Consider the following 25,795-nt stretch of genomic DNA (forward strand, 5'->3'; position numbering starts at 1 on the left):
GGTTGGAGAGCTGGGCGATCACCAACCGCATGAAGTTCAATAAGAGCAAGTGCCGGGTCCTGCACCTGGGACGGGGAAACCCCGGCTGCACGTACAGACTGGGCGATGAGACGCTGGAGAGCAGCCTAGAAGAGAGGGATCTGGGAGTCGTGGTAGACAGCAAGTTGAATATGAGCCAGCAGTGTGCCCTGGCAGCCAGGAGGGCCAACCGTGTCCTGGGGTGCATCAAGCACGGCATCGCTAGTAGGTCGAGGGAGGTGATTGTCCCGCTCTACTCTGCGCTGGTGCGGCCTCACCTCGAGTACTGTGTGCAGTTCTGGGCACCACAGTATAAAAAGGACATGAAACTGTTGGAGAGTGTCCAGAGGAGGGCTACGAAGATGGTGAAAGGCCTGGAGGGGAAGACGTATGAGGAACGGCTGAGGGCACTGGGCCTGTTCAGCCTGGAGAAGAGGAGGCTGAGGGGAGACCTCATCGCAACAACTTCCTCGTAAGGGGGTGTCGAGAGGCAGGAGACCTTTTCTCCATTAACACCAGTGACAGGACCCACGGGAACGGGGTTAAGCTGAGGCAGGGGAAATTTAGGCTTGACATCAGGAGGGGGTTCTTCACAGAGAGGGTGGTTGCACACTGGAACAGGCTCCCCAGGGAAGTGGTCACTGCACCGAGCCTGTCTGAATTTAAGAAGAGATTGGACTGTGCACTTAGTCACATGGTCTGAACTTTTGGGTAGACCTGTGCGGTGTCAAGAGTTGGACTTGATGATCCTTAAGGGTCCCTTCCAACTCAGGATATTCTATGATTCTACTTGAGCCCAGGTCCCAGGAGTCCTTAAAATGGATAGAAATGAACTGATTAAGATTGTTACACAAAGGAAAAAAATAAAGAGTATGGAATAACTGAAGAGAAGCCTGTGTAAGGAGTGGTACAACTTAGGAACAAATAGCTGGACCAGTTCTATCAGCTAGGTGACATACACTTGCTCCCAATAGCTGAAATCTCTGAAAGGTCTCCGTACTGATGTCTAAATCAAAATAATTTTATATTCTCATTAATCTGTGTTTGCTTACTACCAGTAACTTACATGTATATATTGGAAGTTTCATTGTGAGTTACTGAACAACTGTCAGTAATCAATTCTTCCTTAAAGTACATTACAATTTAAGATGCTGCTAAAGGAAAAAAGAACATAATGCACAGTGTTATATATACATAGCACAGGTCTGGGGAAGACATACCCCTGCTGAATGAACCATGCATTTTGGTGCCCCTGTTGTGCCTGATGAATACATGATAAAGAGAGGGTGACTAAAAGGCAGCTGTTCAAACTCCAGCTGTGGCGCCTGGTCTCCTTTCCCAGTAGCAAGGAAATCTTCTAAAAAGACACTGCATAAGAGGAGAAAAGGAAACATTTCAGTGTTGTTTTTTTCTTTTAAAAAAAAAACATTACCCTAGCCCATATTTAAGATAACTTCTGTATCTAGTAGCTCTTTTACAATAAGCTATATACTCAAACTATGTATATTATTTTCATTCCTAGTCATTCTACTCTGTGAATTGCTTTTTGTTTCCTTTTCCTCTTAAAAAGAAGCATTAGTATCATATTGAGATGTAACACAAAATTAAGCCTAAAAATCTCCACCTATCATCAGCTGCCTGCCTTAACAGATGAAAGCAGATTCCCAGTTTGTCAGTGGAGGTTTGGCTTTAGGATAGGAGCTACACAAATGTCCGTTCATGTAATCAATGACAAGAAAACACAATTCTCCACATTGCTTCTCACACTGTAAATGCAGCCCTGCTGTACTGAGTACGTATTAAAGCTTTAGTTTAATTTTAAATCCAGTATTATGTCTTGAAGCAGAATGGTCTTCCACTTAACTTTGAACTAGCAACTGCACCACTCTAGCCAACAAAAAAGGCTAAAAATGTCTTTCCTAGAAAAGGGTAACAAAGCTCTGCCTCCCATCTTGATAAAGCCAGTAAAAAGTATCCCATGTTATAGCAGCTTGAGATGGAATAGGAAGAGGCAGAAACTGCTGCCTAGCCAATCTCCACTGCATGCAGAGGACACTTCAGTTTAAGCCTTAGTCACCTTTAATATGGCGACTGGGGTCCTAAATTAAATGCCACTCTTGCCATGGTTCCTAAAGAGAAAATAACAATCAGAATAACTAAGGGAAAGAAAGAATGGAAAAAATCCAAACTGATTTTTCCTGTGCTGTCTCATCCCATGACACATTCTGTGCTTCCTTTATTTGGAAGGGAAAGATCGTTTGAGGAACTTTTGCCTTCATTTGAGAACCGTCACACCAACAGCTGGGTTTGTGGAAGCTACACATCTACAGCAAAATACCACCTGTGCTTTCCTAATGGACCCATCTCAAGAAATCTGGCTAAATCCTAGCTTTTACAAGCTAAAGAGGTCATAAATTTTCAAGACATATCAGCATCCATCCCTAGTTCGGATAGTCTCCCATTACCTGCTGGGAATCTTAGAGATATCTATCGTTTCTCTTGAGGAGACATATGGAATCACCACCACTTTTTTTATATCTGGAAGCCCTGGAAGGAAGAAAAAATTACTACAATTCAGATATACAACTCAAGTTTTTTTTGTCCAATTGGATCATAGTGTAATGCCCTAAGGAACAGAGGTAAATCTGATGCATTGAGTATTGGATATAGTTTTAGCATTTAAGAAAACCTCAAAGTTCTGTTACTTAAGATATGATTTCCTCATTATTGTCAGCCTTTTAAAAATAAAAGCATAAATCATCAAGCTTTAGTGCTGTAACACCTCTTCAGTTGTTTTCAGCAGCACTTCACATGGGCATAGAAAGACAGCATCACCAATTCTCCTGTTCCCCCACTTACACTGCCAGCTAATTTATGCTGATAGCAGTCTCAATGTATTTAAACTAAGCAAGAAAAAGACTTAATTATGCAAAAAAAATGCTTTTCACTCATATCAATTCTGCAATTTTAATTGGGCATAGGAATAGTAGAAAGGAACAGGGACAGCAACAAGCAAAGGTGTCGTTTTCAGCAAAGGTGTCATTTTCAGTGACAGTGCAAGCTTTGAGTGTGCACTGAATTACAGTATAAGATTAACGGTATGTAGTGAATGGTATACCTTTTACCACACTCAGGAGCTTTTCCAAGTGGTTATGTTCTTTGCCATTGTACACAACAGCTTCAACAGAGAAGATGAGCTTAGGCTGAATTTGGGAAAATCTGTCCAGCACACCCTAAGGACAGAGAAAAACAGGTTAAAAATGAATTGCTAAAACAGGAAAATCCACTGGAGGCTTAACATAGGTCTTGTTTTAAGCAAGGAATAAGGATAAGAATTGACAAAATAATTGTTAAAAGACTGCTTGCATGTGTCCTTCACTCACCCAAGATCTTCAGGGTACAACAGGTTTGTAACCATGGATTTTGTGACCCCCACCATCCATCAACCAGTAACAAAATCACCACAGATCACAGAACATTCACTGAGGGATCAAGTTTACAAAGCTATCTAACTCAAAATTAATCTTGAGATTTAAATTTATAAACCCATCTAAAGAGAATAAGCACCTAAGTGAGATGTGGGTAGGAATAAGGCACTTACCTTACTTGAAGTCCCCCAAAATTTTATTTTCATCTTCCCACAGGTGCTCTCTATATGCCCTTGTAATCTGTCCCCAGTGCTATTTTGACAGTGTACAGAAAAACAGGGAAACAGGGAAAAAAAAGTCTTCTGGAAGATGCATTTACCATACAGCAAGGTGGCGCTTCACATGAAGTCACACCTTTGCTCTGCAATCATTAGCAAAGGAAGTCGTACCACTGATTTTTACCAGAATGACAAGATATCAAACACATACATGCCACCAACAAAAAACTAACAGTTTTTCTAGAACCCGTGGGGCAGGAAACATTCAAATGCTACATTTTTAGGTGTCCACCAGCTAAGACTGTTTCCAGTATTTTACCACAGCTATTATCACGTTAGAAGAAAACCCTTGTGGCGTTTTCTTTTATTATTTTTTTCCAGGTACACTGCAAGCAGCAGCTTACCAGAAATGGATCTTTTTGTATTCAACAGCAAGAAGCAAATCCTTTTAGTAAAAGCTCCCAGCATAGGGTAATGTTCATCCCTTTCTACATGCATTACTTGAAATATTAAGAACTACAAGATGAGTCAATACTATAAAATTGTCAGCTAACTGCTTAAGCAGTCTCCTTCTTCCATGCTGCAAAAAATAGACTTTATATGTCTAAAAAATAGACTTTATAGACGTCATGTACTTATTCTTCCCATCAGCCTTATTATCTGTCCTGTGCATCGTGCTCTACTTTGCAACCAGAATAGAGCCAAATTGTTACCAAATCAAAAAGATCAAGACAAAAAGAAAAAAATCACAATCAACACATCTCTGTTAAACTCCTTTCCAAGCTAAGCTGGTCAGGCTTGCAAGAAAGCCTACTGCAGAAGCACAGGTCCTGCCACAACTACTTCTCCATGTTGCCTCTCCAGGAAAGTTCCCTGACCACCACTGGTAAGGAACAGGGGTGCAACTAAATATAATTAGCAACTGTCTCTGCTGAACATCACTTGGACACACTTTCTCTCCTACTGCCTGAAGAAAAATATTTTCCAGAATACAGAAAAGCATTGACACTTTTCCTCTTCCTTGTTCACATCCTTAAAAACAAAAAAAAAAAAAACACCATAACAATGCATTGACACCTAACTATATCAATTACTTTTTAAAAAGTAGGCCCTGAATCAGTTTCAGCAACAGAACAGGTTTTCAAGAAACCACTAGTGTATTAACCAACAAACTCAGAAATGTATATTAACTAAAAACATTAGTCTCTAAGGGAATATGAAAGCAAATTTCCATCTGTCTCTGGTATGTCATCACCCCACTTCTTTGTAATATTTTAAAGAACTGACTAATAAGCCAGTTCACACCAAGTGTCTGTGTGTATACGCTCATGCTAAACACAGAGTATACACACCCCAGATCCATGCTGTCTGTTTAAAAAATGAAGACCAATGAGAGGACTAAGGGTACTCTAACAGAATAATGAAATCTGAAGAGAAGTGTGAATCAGACACAGAGATGACTACAATTCTCAGGGTTTTACTAATCCTGCTAACATACCCTGTTGGATTCATTTGCACTGGCAGGATCAAATCCCACAGGGCAGCTTGATTTGATATAAAGGGAATACAAGCAGATGGAACATGTAATTATTAAACTGAACTTTAATCCTACCAGATGGTTCAGCAATGAATTGCTTTCATTACAAGCTCAGGTATATCAGATATGGCTCATTCTATTTGATAGGCCTCAAATCCTGTATGAAAAATTTTGCAGGACCCCATGAATGAAGCTGCATTGACTTTGTGAGGGCTTACCAAAGGCTCCTTACACAGTTCTAAGAGAAGATCCTCTTTTTAAACTAACATATCCAGCAATCTCTTGTGCACAGGCCAAAAAGAACCAGTTTCTTGTTAGTGTACCTAAATGGATTACAGGGACTGGAGAAACAAAGCAAACGCTGCCAAGGGCGGTATTCTGTGTGGAAGAAAACTCACTGGTTCCCTGACAGCAGACATCCTGAATGCTTGCAGAGCCTTTGGACATATGGCATTCAGAGCCTGCAGTGTGTAGGCAGTTCTGAAAAGTGACATTTCTAGGATTCACAAAGTATATATATACAATTACATCTGAAATGTTGAAAATGTTCCAGTGTTTCCCAAAACACAAATAAAATCTTCATTTATATTAGCAGGACAAATGTAAGTGCACAGAAGGAAGAAGACCTACATGTATTCCTTTGGGTGGGAGCCAATATCCCTAAGGACCTCTACAGACCTGTCAAGATTTCAGGGTTTGAATTCACGTCAACACGTTGCCAAACCAAAGGAGAATAAATGATATTGATGACACTACTGCTCTAAAGCCAAGTTGCATTAAGAAAACTATCACAAAAAAAGCTGGGGACTGAAAATAACAGCGTATCAACATGGACACAACATACCAGTGCTCTGTAATGTAAGCAAAATGAACAATCTTCCCCCAGATGAGAGATCAAATCACATTTCAAAGAAGATACTCCCTACTGTCATTTTCTGAGCAAGCAAAAAATATTTGTAGAACAGATTGATCATTACATGCTGCAATGATTTTTTAAAAAACATTTTTCTTTCCCAGTGATACAATTTCAACTGTAAACCAACAGAATGCTGCTGCCCTCTAGCGCTAATCCTGAGACAGATCCACACCTTTAACCAGCTCCTGGGATTAAAACACAAGATTATGGATATATACCACCTGAAAATGTGGGTATTTTCTGTGTTCTGCAATACACAATATATTCTTCAATGCTTTCATGATAACTTTTAGATAGTAGAAAGATTCAACACTCCATTTTAAAAGTAATTTGCATGTTACTGCTTATGATGTGCTGAAAGCTATGTGAACAAAGAAGATCCCCAAAATCACCAGGACTACAGGTTGTCTGGAAATCTCCCAACAGAGTTAGCTTAAAATAATGAAACTACTTTGCTGAAAAATCATCACCGAGAATTGAAAGCACGGGTTTTCATTCAGTTTGCGGTAGCTACAAAAAGAAAACATGATGTGCTTGGCTGTGCCACATGGTGGCAGTAACACTAAAGCGACCAGAATCCATCTGCCTCTAACTTGTCACTGTCCACCACATTTGTCAAAAATAACAATAGCTTTTTTGGAATGTCCGACAAGGCTACTCACGTTAATGCCAAAGTCTGGGGATGTTGAACTCCAGATAGCACCAATACTTGCAGCAGCCAGCATTGCTTCTACTGCATGAATGCTGTTTGGTAAATAACCTGTGGCAGAATTTGAATGGTTAAAGATGGAAGAAAACTAGAAAATATCAAAGCTAACAGAAAATATATTCTATACAATAGCCAGTTTACACAGATAAAAAAAAAGAGAACTGAATGCTGAAGCATCCTGTAACTCCACAAGTTTGTCACAGCCATACTGCCCTCCTTCAAAGTCTAACCAGTGACACAATGAATTATACAGAATTCCATTTATAAAAAGTTGTATCAGATTTTATAGCTACAGACTTACTCTCAATTTACAAAAGTTTCTGCTTAATTGAGACTTTCAGGATAAGAGGGCAGCACACTGAAGAGAGGAACTGTCAGACTGAATAGGCTACGTGGAGACTAAGAGCACATGCAGGGCAGCACATCAAAACGTAGCCATTAGGAAAAGCATCTGGAATAAAACAGTATAAATATTCAGCCATGCTTAGAAAGGCAGGGATCTCAAAATAAACCAAATTTGGCTAACTGTTGATCTTGTAAGGTTCTCTTATGCAACCAGGTCACATCAGAGATGCCTCTCGCATTCCTTCAATACTTTCTGTACTCAGCTATTTACATCACCTGTAGAAAGATAAATGTTTCATTGCTTCCTTAGCAGAAGTGACAAAGAACACTCTAAACAGATCAGGTGACTTTTACACCTGGCTTCATTCTAATTTTAATCAACATATGACTCAATACACACAGTGCATCTGAAAGCAACAGTCTTTGTGTGAACAGACGTATGAAGGAGGGCAGACAGTTCAAGTTTTTGCTTTACATTTGAAGTCTGTATGTTCAAAAGCAGAGATTCAGCTTTCCATGGCTAAACTTTGTCTGGTATACACTGCCAGAATCTTAAACAAGCAAAACCAGCATCTCAGCTGATAAGGAGGGAACATGGTAGGACAAGCCCTTGAACATTCCTATACAAACGTGGCTCTTCAGATTTATCATCAGCTTGCAGCAAGTTTTCAACATTGAAATTCACTTTATCAAGGTGCACAGACAAAATGAAATTCAAGTTAGTCAGTCTTTCAGCGGGTTCAATTTGAACAACTCTCCAGAAAGCCAGCTACATGACTGAGACTGACTCTCATCTTAGCAGAATCCAACCCACAAATTAATAAATTGCAACTGAAATTTACACTTAAACTACCCTAAAACTGGTCAAAGATGTGAAATTTCAGATAATTATTTTGAAGCAACTGAAAGATGTCAGAGTACTTTGAACAGGCCTAATTATTTAGACAACTATTTAGAATTTAGTGTTTGAAAGCAAGTTTAAGTGGCCTTAAAATGCTTCTTAAGCCATTTTACAAAACTGTTGCATGCTGGCAGATCCTGGACTTCAGTGCAAGTTGCAGGTGCTGCAGCAGTATCTACCAGGCAGCAAAAACTCACTGGGACAAAAACTCACTATGAAAGATATTTACAAAAGTACTTTTAGTGACAGGAACTAAGATCATAGATCTTAATAGAAGTTTGTTATGTTTTAACTTTATCAAGAAGGTACTTTGCCAGTTAGTCTACACAGCTTGAATATCTATCCTTTTTCAACTTTGAAAAAAGATTATAGAACTATACATTTTTTCTTTATCATGATTCAAAATCTGTGAAATTGTTTTTTTAAACCAGCTTGACAATTTCAGCTGTGCTTTTGGGAGCAGCAACTTTGAAAAATAGTACTACAATGCATACGCAACAGTTTCTTTAAAAATCACAACTGAATAAAGAGCCCATACCATGTTAAGATGTAAATTACTCCTGATCTGCATAGTTTGTGGTGTTTTGTTCAGTAAAGTCCTTAAGCACATAAAGTGCAGCAAAGCCTCTAGCCCATAAAGGCGCATTTATTTTGCTATTTCTTCCCTAGTGTCAATGTTTACAACAAAAAGTAGTACAGTACCACAAAATTTGTTTTGTTTTGGTGTTTTGTTTTTAAAGAGAAGCCTCCATCCCAGAGCAATAATTTGAAGTATATGAAGCAGCCTAAACCATGGTCGTGTGTGATGGTAACTTTTTTTTTTTAAACTGATGCCAATTAATTCCAATGAGCATTTCTTGGAGAGGGTTATCAGCAGGCCAGACAACAATGAAAACTAGATGTCTCTCCAAACTTCAGAACTGGTTGATTACCTTGCTAGAGTTTACAACATCTCTTATATGCAAGTTCTCTTCACTCTTCCTTCAAAAGCCCTCAGGGAAAGTACATAAGTCTGCTTATTATTGCAAACCAGAAAATTAAATCATTATTTCCACTTGTCAGTTGGCTTAGAAGTGGCATTTGAGCATATCATCCAAAACTGCCAAAAGGTATGAAGCACGTAAGGCAACTTAGTCTGCATTTCTACACCTTTATCTGATCACTGCAGGCATACAGCCTGTTCTTCAGGATTTTCACTTACTTGTCATAATGCCCAACACCAAGTAGCACAAATAAAAGTGTGGTTGTTCTACAATGAGATCCATAAAAACAAATGAAAAAACTTTCATGAGAAAACCTGTGACAAAATCTCTAAGCACTGCAAGTGATATCTTACCAACACTGTATACATTTATATATATATATTTTTTTTAAGAAGCACTTAGACCCTGATCTGTTCTGGACAGCATCTGCAGTCAGTTACAACTTATTTGATCTAGCGTATGCTGAAATTAAATTTACATGTTCATTTACACTACAGTACTCAAAATAGGTGAAAACTATAGTCTAAAAATTCCTGGTGTAGTCATGTTGTCAGGAGTCTTAATTTCCTCAAAGTGCTGAGAAGATGCTCCATGAAAGCATCTAATGCCTCGAAGCACAACATGCACTCAAAAGCAGAGGCATCCAACCATTTCTAGTTATCTGAATGAAGAAAACTTTGACCCTGCATTGAAGATTTAGCTCAACCCTTGACAGAATGCATCCAGACAAATGGAAGTAGGGACCTGTAACTGAAATACCTTCTCCATGGTTCATACTATTCATCTAGCTCTCAAGCTTAAGAGACCAGACTTCCAAGTTTCCCTTTCTGATGTTAATGCAAGATTTCATACTGGGAGGATTTTAAAATGGCCATCCTACACAGCATAGCTGTGACCTGACACTATTAGTAACATGCTAATCTTCTTACAAAACTAGCTTTAAAACCCACATAAGCAAGCAGGGCTAAGACAGTTACTATAGATAAAATACCAGCTTTAAACAATGTAATTCATTGACATTTTGTTTGGGAGTTTGTGTGTGAACACATGGAGAAGATTAGTTTGTTTCACAGCTGACTTGTAAGTGAATGGCTGTAAAAGCTGGTTATAGGATGACAGAAGCAACATACCTGGAGACTAAAACCACAGGTACTCCCAGCTTTACTTTATTCTTGCTGTAGTCATTGTCACTGGCCAAATAGATGGCTATGGGGAGACCACAAGCCCTTCACATTTGGACTTCTGTAGCTTGGATTACGTATTGTATCTGTCTCTTCAACTGTTCAAGCATCACTGACAGCATTAGATGTCTTTAGAAGAGATGTTTCACTACACATCTGCTTCAGTTATGTTTACTATTAAGTGCTATCTCCTTAGTAATGGAAATGGAAAATTAGGAAGAAATCAAGCTGAAAAAAAGTGCTGACGCTGCTGCTTGTCCACCCACATTCACCCACCTCCAACTTTAACATACTATTACTGGTATGATATAACTACAAACTGTATTGGACAAACTAGGGGATATGTTCAGTACAGTTAAACTTAGAGGCGTTAAAGAACAGAAATTCACAAGAAAACACAGTGCCAATGCTCTTGTTTATAACTCTAACAACTCCAGATTTTAAGCGATTTTAAGCAAAAGTGGCAACAAAGGGCATCAGAACCTGGCAGGCTGACTAGGTATTACACAACTAAAACAAAAAAGAGTAAAAATATCTTCCTTCTATTTAAAAGAAGACTTTTCAGAAGTAAAAGCATGCCCCACATTACACTGCTATAAGCTATGTGAAGAATCACCCTTCCTTCTGCCATCTGCTAAGAGCTTTGGAAAAAATTAGGTCCCAATAGATTTTGGCAAGCTTTGGAGAGCCTCATCTTTAGTACCACAAGCGGGTGTATGATTCAAGCTTTCCCACCCAACACTTAACATCTCTCCCCCATGTCAATCTGGGATTTGGAGAACAGTCAGTAGTTTCAACCTCCCACTGTGATGTCACACTTCAGCTCTTCCAAGGACTGCCAATATCCTCTGGCATAGGAGAGAGATCTATGAAAGAAGTTCAGACCCAACTTAAAATGTCTGTGTGTACATAGCTAGATTGCTACACAAAATACAAGATCTCCTGATTTCTTCCAGATGGAAAGCTGCTTTCCCTAGGTATGGGCAGCTGCCCAAGACAATGCAATCTGTCAAGGTCAGAAGTCTTGGGCACCAGGGGAGGGGAAGGGGAACTGTGCAACAGCTCAAGTGTTGGGAGCTGGTACAGGTTCATCTGACTGGGGATTACAAGGAGAGTCTCTCACCAGTCAGAGTTAACAGGGCAGAGCAAGCTAAAAAAAATAAAAGATACAAGAATTGCCCATGGTTCATATATTTTTTTTTTATTTTTATTTTTTCCCCTCAATCTGTTTGCTGCTTGTTGTTTGTTTGAACAACAGAAATGTCACTGGATAGCCAGAGACTGTGCCTGCTCATAAAAATCATTGAACGTCAGGGTTCCCACTGGAGTCACACACACATTTTCTCCTGTGAGAACAGGATGCTGAAGTGCAGTTAAATCCTGACCTTTATGTGCAAGGAAGCACTGACATCAATGATGATTTGTCAACAGAAATTTGGATTGCTACCTCCTGCAGGTAGTCTGTTAATTTAGTTTTAATTTAGAGGTGAGCCAGCTGCCAAAACAAACAAGATTCAAGAATCAGCCAGCCTCCGGTTGTGCTAAGCAAAAATGCTCGTTAACTAAAAGGAGCTATTAAAGTTATGAAGACATTATTAGTATGGTTATCACTGACTACATTTCAATAGCATGTTCTCTTCTCCAGCTACAGAGCACATTTCTCCTCTATATTATACTCTAAGAGCTACTCACCAAATGAGCACAAAATAACACCATTATTTTTGCCTTCTTTTCTAAATGTAGCATTTCTAACTGGTTTTGATAAGAGTTCTAGCAGTTAATCAGGTTGTGAACAGAACTTTAATTTGCAAACACAATCTAATGAAGATAAAACTCTTTAATCTTAACCCAGAATGAATGTTCCCATTTAATGGGCACGCATCGGATCATACTTAAACATTAATATCAGCTCCACTATCCAGTTGCCCCATTGTACTATCTTCCAGAGATAAAAATCTCCGACAAAACCAGTAGTTACTTTTCTGCATTGCTCCACTACATTCTGAGTATATCGCCATGTTATAGTAATTGAAACTGGTACATAGCCTGCTTCTTGTCACTTACGCATGAGAACTTAATCTGTTGTGTTAGCATAACCAGCAATATGCACAGAACAACTGTTTTGAGATCTCTCAACTTTTTTTTAAAACTTATTTACATTTACAAAACAATACAGAGTAGTGTATTAAAGCTCCATAAGCAGTCTGCAACATATTCTTTTTTACACATCCTGAGTAACTTCTTTACAAAAAATCACAAAAAAAGGAACACATTAACACATTCAGTGCTCCATGAAGACAGACTGTTTACAGAAAACATTAAAAGTGGTCAACAAAAACATGACTGACTGGTTTCATGATGTCCAGGTTTCTAGTTCTATGAATGATTAGATACTGTTTTGCCAACATCATTGGGGCAAATTTAAAAAAATGCAACCCACTTATCATTTGATGTATACAGCAGAGGACATAGTAAGCAACACCATACATTTAAGTTCTAAAAACCCAAACTTTGTGGAGCATAAGTCGTCCTATTCATTATTTTGGTTTTAGACAGAGGCTGTTGCTCCTCAGGAAGTTATCAGTATGAATGTGATAGCGTTACGATTGAAAATGAAAAAAATTAAAGCATCAATTTACTCTTCATTCAGGCAAGCCTTCCTGACTTGGCTAGATGGTTCATACTACATTAACAATTTGATTCTAATTCTGTGTAGAAAAGGCAAGCCCCTAGTTATGATAATTAAACTCTGCAGTTACCAGTTCAGCAGAACACTCATACCACATACATGCAGTATGAGACCTCTTGAGTATATTTTACATCCCCATTTGCGGGTCATATTTACATGTGCAGTAAAAGATAATAATGCATACCCTTCTGATTTTGAAGGCATTGGCTCAAGTTCTGGTTTGTAACTTGCAGAAAAACAAACCAAGCCGTTTCATCACTTCAGGTTTGCACCATATAAAAATTTACACAGACCTAGGATAACTGCCAAATATTGCTCAAGGAACATGTGGTTCCAGTAGTAAGATGGATGAGCACATCAGCACAACTACCAGGTAGGCGTCAGGGAACTTCAAGGATACTGCAGTTTGGACTTGCACCACACTGACAAAATTACAGAGAATATGTTACAGAGTATGAGAAGCACAGCTATGGAACAGATCAACTGCAAGATCATAAGCAGCAATTCAGGATGAATGGACTGAAGCCAACTTGAGTAACTCCTGTCTGTGCCCGGACTGCATACTGTATAAACTGTTTGTAAGACAAAAAACTGTTTATTTGGAAAAGTCTGCACAACAGTCTTATGACAGGACAAAGACCCTTCAATTACTCCAAAAAATACCGAGTTACTACTGAAAGGATAATACAGCTCTAACTGCTAAGCCTAGCACTGGAACAACATAAAAAGTTATCACACTTCAGCTGTTCACTGCCACCGTTCTGCTGGAAGCCACTACTCCCAAAAGCACTGGTGGCAGAAGGCAGTGTCTAGTCCTCAAGAAATGCAGTTCACAGTGCCGCACATTACCTGGAGCTGTAGGGACAGTAATCGCCAGCTGGCACCAGAACAAACAGCCTGGGACCATAATTTCCAAGATTGCCAGTGTGAACCTACCCAACCTTGTGAGTCAAGGATCAACTAGAAGTAAAGTCTCCATCACTTCTGCTTCCATGGAGCACTTAGAGCTTCACAAATTAAGTTTTTTTTTTTTTTTTATGTCCCTCTGCAGTGCTTGAGAACAGGCAGGCTACTCCAGGTTCCTTCCCCCTAGAAGCATACTTCACACAAAGCAAAAAGGGATAAGAGCCTTTTCTTTAGAATGTTTCAGTGAAGCAGTATTTCATAAATACATTTTTATAACTCTACTCATTTGTATATTTTAAGAAAATTTTACCTCCTCTCCTTTAAAAGCAAACAAAAAAACTTACCCACAACTCTGTCTCCCACTTTTACTCCCATCTTCCTCATGGCTGCAGCATACAAAGCTACGGATTGTCTCAGTTCTTCAAAAGTAACTTTCAAGATTTCTTCTTTCCCTTCCTCTGAGAAAACAAGATTTATTAAAACAACCAATCAGAAATTCTACACTGCAACCCAGAGTCAGTACAAGTAGCTAATTCTGGAAGGAAAACTTATGACTTTCAGTATGTTTTTTTTTTTAAACATCTGTGTTTGCCAGCATACCACAAACCAAATAAACTGAACTGGACTCCATGCACCTCTGAGAGATCTGCAGGGTATTTTCATTTTTGTGCTGAATGTCAGATGTTACATAAGATGTTAATAAATCATTCATGAAACAAAATGAACAAAACAAATGTTATGAAAGACAAAGTTTGTCATCTTAGAGGCTCTGTACTTCTTCAACTTGACTGCAAAACCACGCAAATCATTGGGCCCATCCTATTTCCAGTATCCAGCATTTCTCATGAAAACATGTCAAGAACGTAGCCACAAAAATGCACTGCATGCCCTGGTACAGCAGGTCTTTGAAGAACAGCTCCAGTCATTATTTTCATTAATCAGGGACCAGTATTTTTACCATTATATTTCCACCCATGTAAATTTAGATCTACATGAAGCAAGACAGCAGGTGCTGATGGGAAGCAGTACAGAAGTCAATAAAACACATACTTCATAAGCTGAGCAGGGCAGGTCTATAAATTCTCTTTTCTGTTGCTCTAGGGGAACGTAGGATTCTGATCTCACTTTGTGATTAAAGACCCCGGGAGAAAGGAGTTGCAAATAAGAGACTGACAGTGGGAGACCGTACTAAATGAAATTGTTTAGCAAAGTTATGCTTCCATTCCCATGCCCTATTACACCCACAGAGCTCCCACAGAATCACCCCTAGTGATTTCAGGAACCTGACACAGGTTCTCTAAACACCACTCTGATCTAGCAGTGATTGGTTAATGAAAAATACTCTGACTTAAGAGAGCCTAAGAAGATTAATTACAGCAGAAGGTCATGAAAAGAGACACAGGTACAGGCCTGTTCCCTGAAGAGAAAGAAGTGTGTTTGCTACTCAGGCACTGACATAGTATACACCTGTATCAGCTGAATTTCTCTGTTTGGTATTATCTATTTTTGGTATCATCCAGTACAACCCATAACTTCCTAACAGGAAACAAGATCTCCAAGAGACAATGTCATCACTTATCAAACCAAAAAACTAACTAAGTTGCTAATATTTCCTTCAATATTTTGAACTGCAAGTATTTAACTCCACTTTTCCTCAAATTACACACTTAACATTAACAGAAGTCAATCCCATTACAGCTACATACCCTTAGAGCTGAGTTACTGATCAGCGTTTGGTTTTCAGCTATTGCACAAGATGTATTTAAACAACTACATTGAGGTTTTTCCAATTAAGTAATACTTAAGAAGCTTTTCTAATGACATCAAAATTTGAAAGCTCATCACTTCGAAGCCAGCTTCGTGTTAGAAGCCTCATTTCTATCCAGCTTCAGCAGAAAGTTCTTATTACATCAAAATCAGGTCATAGATTTTCCTATTCTCTCTAAGTTGGAGTTGTTTTGTATATATATAATCAGAGAGGTTTCTTTCAATATCTCTAAACAGTAAAACAACTGATAAGTTTTTCTTTCAGTGCTAAAATACAAAATACAGCTCTGCTGTCTTATGTAGCTGTTAAAAACAGTCAGAACAACAGGAATATGCATGTAATTCAACAACTGATCTCCATACCTCAGAAGTCAGAAGCTAGGACTTAATACCCGCTCAATCCATCCATGTTTTTGTATAGCTTGTTCTGCTAATAAGCTACAAGGCTGTTTTGTTTATTATTAAGCTATTACAAAGAATCACCTCTTGGTCACTATTACAAGGATAAGGCCCGGCAAAAGGGAAGCTCAAAATACAAGTCTGTAGGGCAATGCTCTGATAAACCTGCACAGAGGCTAATCCCATCTAACGTATTAGAATATACATATATATATGTTTTAAGTTACCAAAGTTAGCAGATTTATGGAAGGGTCTTAAGAATTACAATCTTCATTATAAGGACACCTGGATTTTAGTGACTTACACCTTCTCCAGAATAACAACAAAAATAAGTAAGACTGAGCTTCAGAGCTCCAGAAGAGTGGAATTCCAGCTCTCCCATGCAAGTAACTGTCCTTTCCTTCCTCCCTGCACTGTCACAACTACAGGGAATTCCTACCTATGTCACATGTACTCCTTAGTATTTCTGAGATAAAAGGCATAGGAAGAGGGTGGGAAGGACTGTATCAAGCAGTGCCAAAATCCTCCCAAAGGCACGTTAGGCAAGTGTTTATGACAAACACAAAATAATAGCTCAAATACTGAGTGATGTTAAACACAGCATCATCTTTACTACCTTAAGACAGTTAAGCACATTCTCAGAAGAAAACTTCATTTGCTTTGCCAAGGACTTTTCAGAACTATCTACGTTCCCGGACCTTATTTTCCTGTTTTTTTTTTTTTTTTGAGGAGCTGTATCACTCATTCTGCAGAGATGATACCTTTATTTTCTTCTTTTCTCCTCACCCAGGCCAGTTTATTTCAAGGTTTATAAAAATACATGTTGTTTTAAAGGCCAGCACCTATGAACTATAAAAAAAAAAACAAAAAACAAGAAAGCCGTGAATTCTTACTCACTTGCTGCATACAGTGCAATCTTGTCATTGTCTTTGTGCTTCAGAAGATTTTCTGCATAGTTCAGACGGCTACCTTTAAACCATTCTGGGACATCTGCAATGCTTTTGGACGTATCAACCACCTGAAGAAAAAACATAATACATTGATGCAAAAAACTAGTATTATTTCTACAGATATATGCTAATTAATTCCAAGCAAGGACAATTCCTCCCAGTTTGCAGATAGCAAGCAGACACCGGATCTATTAATACAGGCCTAGAAATATGACTGATTTGTCAAGCAAAGACATTGTTAGAACAAGGCTGAAAAAGTTCCTCACTGACAGCTCTACCTTCACACCAGCCTTAAATACACAAGCAAGCCAAAATACTACATCTATAGCAAGATGTGCACACCACAGGGCACGCTGGGGTCCTGAGCGGGGACATACAGAGCAGTGACTGAGCTACAGCACGCTGCAGCCTCCCTCTTATAAAAGCCAAAGCATAAGAATACTGAGTGCCCTGTCTCCCCCAGCACGAGTTACTTAGTACAGAGCCCAACATTAGGAACATTGACAGTGGTAACTGATCCAAGTCTGGATATGTGGACTGTATAGTCAAATATAGCTGAAGAAGATAGAGCTTTTTATTCTATTTCTCTCTATATATATTTACATGTAAGATAAATTTGCAATAAGCATTTCAGTACCACACAGCTTCATTCAGAGCACAAAAGCTCTACTGGTCTCTACAACCAACAAGAGTTGTACTACAAATAGAGTACACATTTCTACCATACCTCATTTGCCATTTTATAATAAGATGGTCCCGCAACCTAGTAACCCCATGTTAAAAGTAATTTCCCATTTAGGAAAAAGGCACACAAAACATGTGATAAACAGAAGGCCCCAAAACATATTCAGGTGAAACAACTCCCCCATCTTGAAATAACTAAGTCTCAAATTTCAAGTTATCCATTAAGTCACAGTTAAGAACATACCTGTAGTAACAGTGATTGGTTAAGCATTATCCACAAAGGTCTTCAAACCCCTTCCCAAGTGTCCCACTATTTATAAATTATACTGCCCAGCAGCGTATGCATGCATTTTATGATCTTTACATTGCAAAATTATTTCATAAATTGTATGTTTGAAAGCTTCTATTCATGCCCTCAGGTTTTCTCATACAAACTGCACAGGCATTATAGAAACAGCATTCTTCCAGGTCAAGTACAAGGTTATTCTGAAAGCTAGATAAAACTCAGTACTTCCCACTCCACCATCAACACCGCCTCCCCCCCCCCCCCCCCCCCCCAAAAAAAAGTGCATTGAAGTATGTGGTATATGTATTATTGGAGGCCATCTTAAAGTCAGTTTTTCAAAGTTAAAGCTCAATACACTACATCATCATTTCAATTGAATTTTCTAAGAAGGGAAGCCTAAGAGGATTTCTTTGCTTTTAGCAATCAGCTAGAGCTGAGTTCTGATATCTAAAATTTACCAACTCGCACTACAGAAATATTTTTTACATACCAACATGTATTAGTGTAATAGTTACAAGGCACTCTTAAAACTGCTTGAAGTAAGGCAGTCAGTACTGAGTCAGTTTCCAGGAAGAGGTCTAACACAATGTTAGTTTTCCTGAAGCTCAACAGCCCTCCTAAGAGCTCCACCAGCACAGGGTGCTAGACTTGCTCTGTTATTTTCCACTGAAATAATGCCTACAAACCCTAGTTAAACCCTGTCTCTGTTGTAGTGATACTGTTACATGAACAACCTGATGGTTCCCTTAGGGGTTATCAGCAAGTAACAAACCGTCTCCTCTGCAGATCATTCCTAGTTCTAGCAAGGGTATAAAACCCCTCAAGCTCTGCAACAAGCCTTTCATTCAGACTTCATACAGCCCCAGCATAAATGCTCAATGAGTCTATGGAAAGGGAAGGATTGCATTCTGCAGTATTGTCAACTACTGTTTGCATTTAATGAGTAAGGTTTTACTCCTACTCACAGCAGCACCAAGGTATATGGGGCCAATTTATGTGGTTAGGCAAACATGGCACAGGAATACAGCTGATACCTGACACCAGGTGCTGCTCCACAACTGCTCTTCGCAGCAGCTATTCAGGGACTACTTCCCTGACCTCTAGGGTCGAGAGCAAATACTGTATTAGCAATATCCTCTGCCAACACCTCTACTGCATTCTCCATCCCAGAAGTGGTTTGCTTGTTGGGCTATTACTGTACTTTACCATACCATAGATTATGTTTACCCTAAACATAGGCTACACCTCTGAGAATAAAGTTGAACATTACCACAAAAAACAATCCTTGCCTTCTACTGTGGTACATGCCATGCTCTGTATGACCTGAAGAGCAAAACAGCATATCTCATGAAAGCCTCAGAGCAGATATGATTAGAATGCTCACCGCAGCCCCTCCACAGGAATGATAGCTGGCAAGTGCTTCTCACAGGGATAAAAACATGCAAGTTTAGACTATTTATCACTTAAAATCAACAGCTACTTGCAACTTGACATAATGCCAGTGCTGACATGCCAGGATAGCTTTGTTTGGTACAAGTACCTTTGTTTTCAAAGGTGACATGGAAATTAACACCTTTACCAAGTTTAAATAAGACACTGGCTGCCTGTATTACATATACAAAGTTTTACTATTATTCCAAGAATGACTTGTGAAAGTAGAGAATGTTTCACCTGCTAAGAATCAATTTTGATTCATAAAAAAAACTTTATTCTCCTCAAAGGAAAATAACTTCCACTGAGCAGCAGGGATCAAACAGTACAACTAATTACACTTCTCAGCTTTTTGCTACCACAGGACAGCTCAGTTACTGTGACCAGCATTTCCTTCTGATATCCACCAGAAATGGATCAATAGCCAGGATTAACAGCAAGTCACTTCAAGGTCTGACTCTAGCTTTGAGCCTTGAAGCAGAGTCTTCTATGCTCATACTGAAGGAAATGCACAGACATTCACTAAGTTCCATGTACATTGAGCCAAGTGCATTTGTCTGTAGTGCCGGTCTATGACGACTTTGCCTCTCCCTCTTTCAAGATTCCACACCACAGCAAGGCCCTTCTTATGATCTTCCAGGCCACTGTGTGTTCAATTCCACAAAGAATCTAGTTAAAGCATTACTGGGCATCAGTCTTCTTGCTTCTCATCCTTAGGAAACATTCACTTTTCAGCTACTACCATCTGTTCCACTTTCCCTTCCAGTTTGTCAGCCATTGGTGGTGTCTGGAGGGCCAGACTTCCAGAAATGCCAATCCTGTAAGGCAAGCGAATAAGCATTACTGTTTAGTTTGCTCAGTACAAAGGCAGAAAAATAGTTCATCCGAGCTACTTACTGCTTGCTCTGGATAATTTACAGTCATGTCCAAATCTGTACAAAAAAGCCTTGCTAACAACACAGAATATGGATTGAAGGAAGATGGGGCAAGAAAGCATCTCAAATGCAGCCTGGCTAGATTTTGAACTACTGTTTACAGAAAAGTCACTAAAAGGACTAGGAGAATGCTTACCATCTTTAGGCTACACTTCAAACACTACTAATTTTTAGATTCTTGCCAAATTCACTCTAAGGACCAGATCACATGAAGACACCTGAGCATGCAGTTCTGAGAAGAACTACCTAGTCTATCACATCATGCAGGACAAAAGCTTGCATGACAGGAAGAGGCAAAGAATCTTACCAGTTTCCTCTGTAGAACTGCTAGCACTCCACGTTTTCAGAACAGATAGCCTCCAGGGCTTAAGAACCAAGTCCAGTCCCTTCTCTACCAAGTCCAGGGAGGTTCTTCTGCATCAAGCTTTTGAAGAGATGAGTAAATCCTTTCGCCTTCCTCAGATGAACTGCAGGCTGTTGATATCCTATGTAAGGACTGTACCAGGATTCCAGATTCATCTTCTATTTGCAGGAGGAAGTCACTTTTGTCTCACAGCAAGACTGAGGCAAGGTCTGGTATTCCATCTGTGACTGTGTTCATCCACTACCATTCCCTCAGATATTTCAAGCCAACATCTGACTGCAGAACCAGTTTCGCAAAACTGGTGGGGTACAGGTGTGTTACCAGGTAGGCTGACTCAGGGAATACATGCGTGAGCTTGGGTGCATATCAGCATTATGCTTATATGCTATCAGCATAATCCTAAAGCTGAAGGCAGTATAGTGGTAGACTCCTCAATCAGCCGGGACTTCTATGGTATTTGAAGGCACATGAACAAGGAAACTACAGTAAAGTTGTGTGGGAATTGTTGTGAAGTTTTATTAAAATTCAGGATTTCACTGTAGTAAAATTTATCAGCAACAAGACATTCTACTGCACAAGGAAGTTCAGGGCTACACACTCAATGGATTTTTCGTATTACCAGCAGAAGCGTTCATTCAGTAAGTTTAAGCAACAGTTCAGAAGATGAACTGTAAGATGAGCTAACCACCCTTTTGTGTTATACTTGACGGGTTACAGTAACAGCAACTCACCTCATCGTACAGGCGAGAACACACGATGTTACTGTACTTCCAGAATTCCGCCCAGAAGTCTGAGAAGGATTCCACCGACCATTGGTATAAATCATTGTAGTTGGCTAAAAGTAATAGATATCTGTTAGCGTTATGCAGAGAATTACAGGAACATAGACAAACTACAGTTAGAGATGCCCTGGACCAAGAAAAATTGTGGCTAAAAATTAGTAAGGTAAGATGGGGTTAGTCACTTCTGTTTGTGGTAGCTTCACTCTGATAGGCAGCTAACCTCCACTACAACCACCTTTCTCACTCCCCCTCCTCAAAAGAGCAAGATGAAAAAATACAATGGAAAAGGGCTCAAGTGTCAAGATAGGAACAGGGAGATTACCACTAGTTACCACCACAGGCAAAACAGATTCAACATAGGGAAATTAATGTGATATATTGCTGATAACAGATGAGAGCAACGAGAAGCTAAAAGCAAATGAAAACCACCTTGCCCCCTGCATCCATCCTCCTCTACCTCCTCCCACTGAGGAGCTCATGGGAGCAGGGAACTGGGGCTGCTCCCCTCCCCATGCTCTCCCCTGCATCACTCACAGCTTGGCTCTGCACAGTGTTGGGTTCCTTTGGAGCCCCACCTGGCCTGGGGCAGCTGCTGGGCTCTGCTCAGAGGCACCCCCACATGCCCCTTGCTACCAGATCCTTGCTACAAAGCCCAATGCAGTGCTCAAGGCAAGTGACTACAGCATCAACAGGAAGCCTGGTTGGACACTTGAACAGATGGCATCATTTCACCCAACTGCTTCACAAGCCACTTGCCACCAAAGAGGCAGGAACCTTTCCTAAGAGCTCAGTGCTGTATCTACTGCCTTCAGTGAGGGCAGCAGGACAGAGTCCTGCTCACTGACACCTCTGTTCCGTGTCCTGTGGCTCCATACAGCAGGAGAAACTGGTCTCCCCAGCCAGCAACGCTTGCTGCATAGTTCTCATCCAGAAAAAAGACCACAGATGGCGTGGTGTCAGATTAGATACACTAACAGCACTATTACAAAGCAAGAAAACAGTATTCCTCAACAAATAAGGGGTCTGACAGATCTAATCTTTCATCCTAAAGTAACATATCTCATGTGAGACAAAACAAGATGTTTACTAGCTACATGTTATAACCATGAGGTAGCATTAAAAGCAGTGCAACAAGTAGTTTAAGTTTTACATGACAGACAGATGAAGTAACCTGAAGAATGCATACCCCCCCTCCCCCCCCAAAAAAAAAAAAACACAATTCAAGCTGAGATTCAGAATCAGTATCCAAAGCACTGAAATTCTGTCTGTGAAGCACTGCAGGTGCTGAAAGGTATAAATAACTAAGGCACATTCCTCATTACCATCTTAAATGGCTTGCAAATGTCATGTCCATGCTGCCTGAAGTTGTGCCAACTGCCAAATTAACTACAAGTATCTGCTACCGGTGACAGTAGTAGCAGTAGTAACAGTTCCCTGCTCTGCCAATGGTTTTATTTGATGCTTTCAGCTAAACCAGCTGAAGTCATTTTCTCCAACTATCGTGGGCTTGTCATCCTGTTATACACCCAACTGCTTGACAAAAAGTCATCTTTGTCTCCTTCCCACAAGCACACTTCCAGCTTTTTTTTTCCCCTAAACATTCAGACCATCCCTGTGCCATTATTGACACTCAGTCACTACTGCTGTTCCCCTAGCCAGTCTGTCCCTTCTACACCTTATTCCACTCATTCTTTTCCATCAATGTCAGATTTCTCCCCAGAAATTGACATTGCAGTTCAGACTTGACATGGAAGCAAAAACTTCTCCAGAACTCAGTTTTTACATACTTATTGCCTCCATCTCAGCCTCCTTACATCCTGTTTGTTTTTGTTTTTTTTTTTTTTTTTTTTAAACACTCCACCCAAGTTACTCTTCATTATTCTATGCATTGCACATGAGCTGGGGACAAACTTTGCCAAAAGAAACTAATCTCTCATCTCTTCCTTCAAAAGGAAATTATAAAGCATGCTCCAAACCTTAAGTGCTACAAGCTACAGCCACCTCTGATGTGGTTTCTTATATGAACAGCTTGTTCTATGTCATCTATACATTCTGTCCCCAAGTGAGCTTCAGCATCCAAGTCCTTCAGGGCACAGACCTGTTATTCAGTAATCAAGCACTGCATCTCCTTGCTACATTTTCAGGCTTGGATGAAGCTATGCTGTTGAAAGGGTTATATTGCCCTTAGCTCTCCAAAGTCCACATCTTGCTGTTACATAAAGAACCCATTCTTAGCTGCTGAATAGCACACAGACCAGCAAACATCGGCTCAGATCTAATGGAAGTTGACAGAAGTTCCTATATGCACACAAATCCATTTTGAATTGATAGCCACATCAAAGTGGAGTGAATGAAAGAATCCTAGTTGTTTCAGCTTTAAGTGCATGCAGCCTATCTGAACCTGCATTGGATCATCATCTGACTACCTGTTGCGACAGTGCAACTCAAGAAATGGCTTTTCAGACATGAACTGCTGCAGCACCAGACACATTGCCACTACTCCAGAACATCTCAGCTTACGTCACAGACATTAATACCAGACACACAAAAAGTGAGGACACTTGACACAACTGCTTCCTCCATGCTCATCCCCCAGCAGATGGATGATTACCTAAAGGCTCCCCAATCAGCTTGGTGAGCAAGTGCTCAGGTAGAACAGGCAGCATAAAGCAAGCTGGTGAGAACTGGAGAGCTTGACCCCAACACGGTCGTGCTTCTGTGTGAGCCCACATAACCAGCACCTCCTGATATGCAGCTCCTGCCTGTGATCACTGAAACTGAAGAGCACCAAGCAATTCAGGCTGGGAGACCTCTCTGTGGGCCTAACCCCCCACTCAAAGCAGGGCTAAATTCAAAGCCGTCAGATTACTAACTTAAGCCAGAGGACTAAACACCTATCCACAGTGGATAGAGCATGCTGGAAGAGCATGAAGCAGAGCTTTAAGTCAAAGAGCTCAAACAGACACGCAGAAGGAAACCACTCCCATCACCTCACCATGCTCTGCTCCCCAGGATGTTCACGGGAGTCAAATCAAGACACCCCCTCCACAACCAGCGGTGAGCTCTCACACTTCAGCTCTCAAAGCTCCACGTGAAGACTCCCGGTGACCGCAGCCCCCAAACCCTCGCTCACCCCACACGGCCGCTCTTGGGGGAGCCCCACGAGGCCCTCTCCGAGCACAGGTGCTCACACCGCAGGTGCTGACAGCTCCTGTCGGGCCGCTGGCCAGCAGCAGATAAGGTTGTTTGCCTTCTTTATCAGCTCCCACCTCCGGGATGCGGCGCCCAAGGCCTCGTCGCGGGGCACCGCAGAGCATCGCGCCCGCAGCCTGGACCGCTCGGGGCGCACCCTCCGACCCGGGGGGGTTCCGGGGAAGCGGATCCCGGCCAGGGGCTGCCCACCCAGCCGCCCGCCCGCCGCTCACCCAGGCGGAGCCCGCAGCTGCTGGCCACGGCGGCGCGGAACCGGTCCATGTGCGTGTTCCGCTTGGTGTCGGGCTCCCACATCACCTGCGACTCCATGATCTCGGTCTCCCACGACATGGCGGCGGCTGAGAGTGAGCGCAGAAGGACAGCCGAGCAACCGAGGCCACCTTCCACACGGCCGCGCTCACCCACCCACACCCAACGCCGGCCCCAGCCACACCGTATAGCCCCGGCCCCCGCCGCGGCCTTTAGGGGAGCGTAGCACCGCCCTTCCTCGTAACCTTCCGCGGAGAGAAAGGAGTGCGGGCAGCGCCCCGCCCGCTGAGGGGAGGGGCGTGCGGCCCCCGGGGGTCATGGACACCTCGCCCGTTGTTTTTTAATTCTCATTATGATTTTTCCACAGAGCGTTGGAGAAATCCTTCCTGAAAAGGGTCTTTGACCCAATAGTGAAGCAAGAAGCTTGTTTCTCCACAGCCTTCGTTTCCCTGGGGTTTCACAATGCTCCCTCCCGCAGCACCGGGCACTGGAGCCAGGTTTCTGTCAAACCTCGGGCCCTGCTCTTGGCGGTCATGTGTTGAAACAGCCCACTACGGCCAAGTAGTGGGGCAGTGCAATACCTACCGTGGAAATCACGGAGCATATACATGCTCTTTATGTAATCATCTTTCAAGGTCACAATTTCCTTTGTGATTCTTAAAAGCCTTGAGAAATATGAAATTGATGGTAAATTGTATGGACATATGCTGTCAATACAAAGGTATGATACACAGTAGATGGAACTGCACTTGCTGTAAACATCACTTAGGTTTTTGTGCTACTACTTTATTAAATTTGAAATTAATTAAATTTGAAAGCCATAGCAACATGATTTGACCACTCTTCCCAATCTTTATTTTCCTCGAGAAGAACCTCCCATGAAGCACATTTCTTAACAACTCCC

The 25,795-nt window shown here is 40.9% G+C and overlaps 1 protein-coding gene and 1 long non-coding RNA gene across 3 annotated transcripts in view; both read right to left on the bottom strand.

Annotated features, from left to right (window-relative positions):
• AACS (acetoacetyl-CoA synthetase) overlaps positions 1-25,136 on the bottom strand; it is a 45,948-nt gene extending 20,812 nt beyond the window's left edge. Inside the window, exons 1-8 of one of the 2 annotated variants that reach the window (XM_068701258.1) lie at positions 24,855-25,136; positions 21,379-21,482; positions 16,895-17,015; positions 14,176-14,289; positions 6,780-6,877; positions 3,137-3,251; positions 2,484-2,565; positions 1,239-1,386 (exon numbers count right to left, since the gene is read on the bottom strand). In XM_068701258.1, coding sequence (XP_068557359.1) covers positions 1,239-1,386; positions 2,484-2,565; positions 3,137-3,251; positions 6,780-6,877; positions 14,176-14,289; positions 16,895-17,015; positions 21,379-21,482; positions 24,855-24,972 — 900 coding nt within the window. In that variant the 5' untranslated portion in view covers positions 24,973-25,136. The remainder of the gene's footprint in view (positions 1-1,238; positions 1,387-2,483; positions 2,566-3,136; positions 3,252-6,779; positions 6,878-14,175; positions 14,290-16,894; positions 17,016-21,378; positions 21,483-24,854) is intronic. The other variant, XM_068701257.1, reaches the window with a different exon arrangement.
• LOC137865804 (uncharacterized) lies at positions 19,527-21,372 on the bottom strand. Its single transcript, XR_011102078.1, has 2 exons — positions 20,591-21,372; positions 19,527-20,166 (listed from the first exon to the last, which is right to left on the bottom strand). It is a non-coding gene; the product is annotated as an uncharacterized lncRNA (long non-coding RNA).
• Positions 25,137-25,795: the final 659 nt, after the last annotated feature.

Source organism: Anas acuta, chromosome 17 (assembly GCF_963932015.1).
Source record: "Anas acuta chromosome 17, bAnaAcu1.1, whole genome shotgun sequence".
NCBI classification, from domain to species: domain Eukaryota; kingdom Metazoa; phylum Chordata; class Aves; order Anseriformes; family Anatidae; genus Anas; species Anas acuta.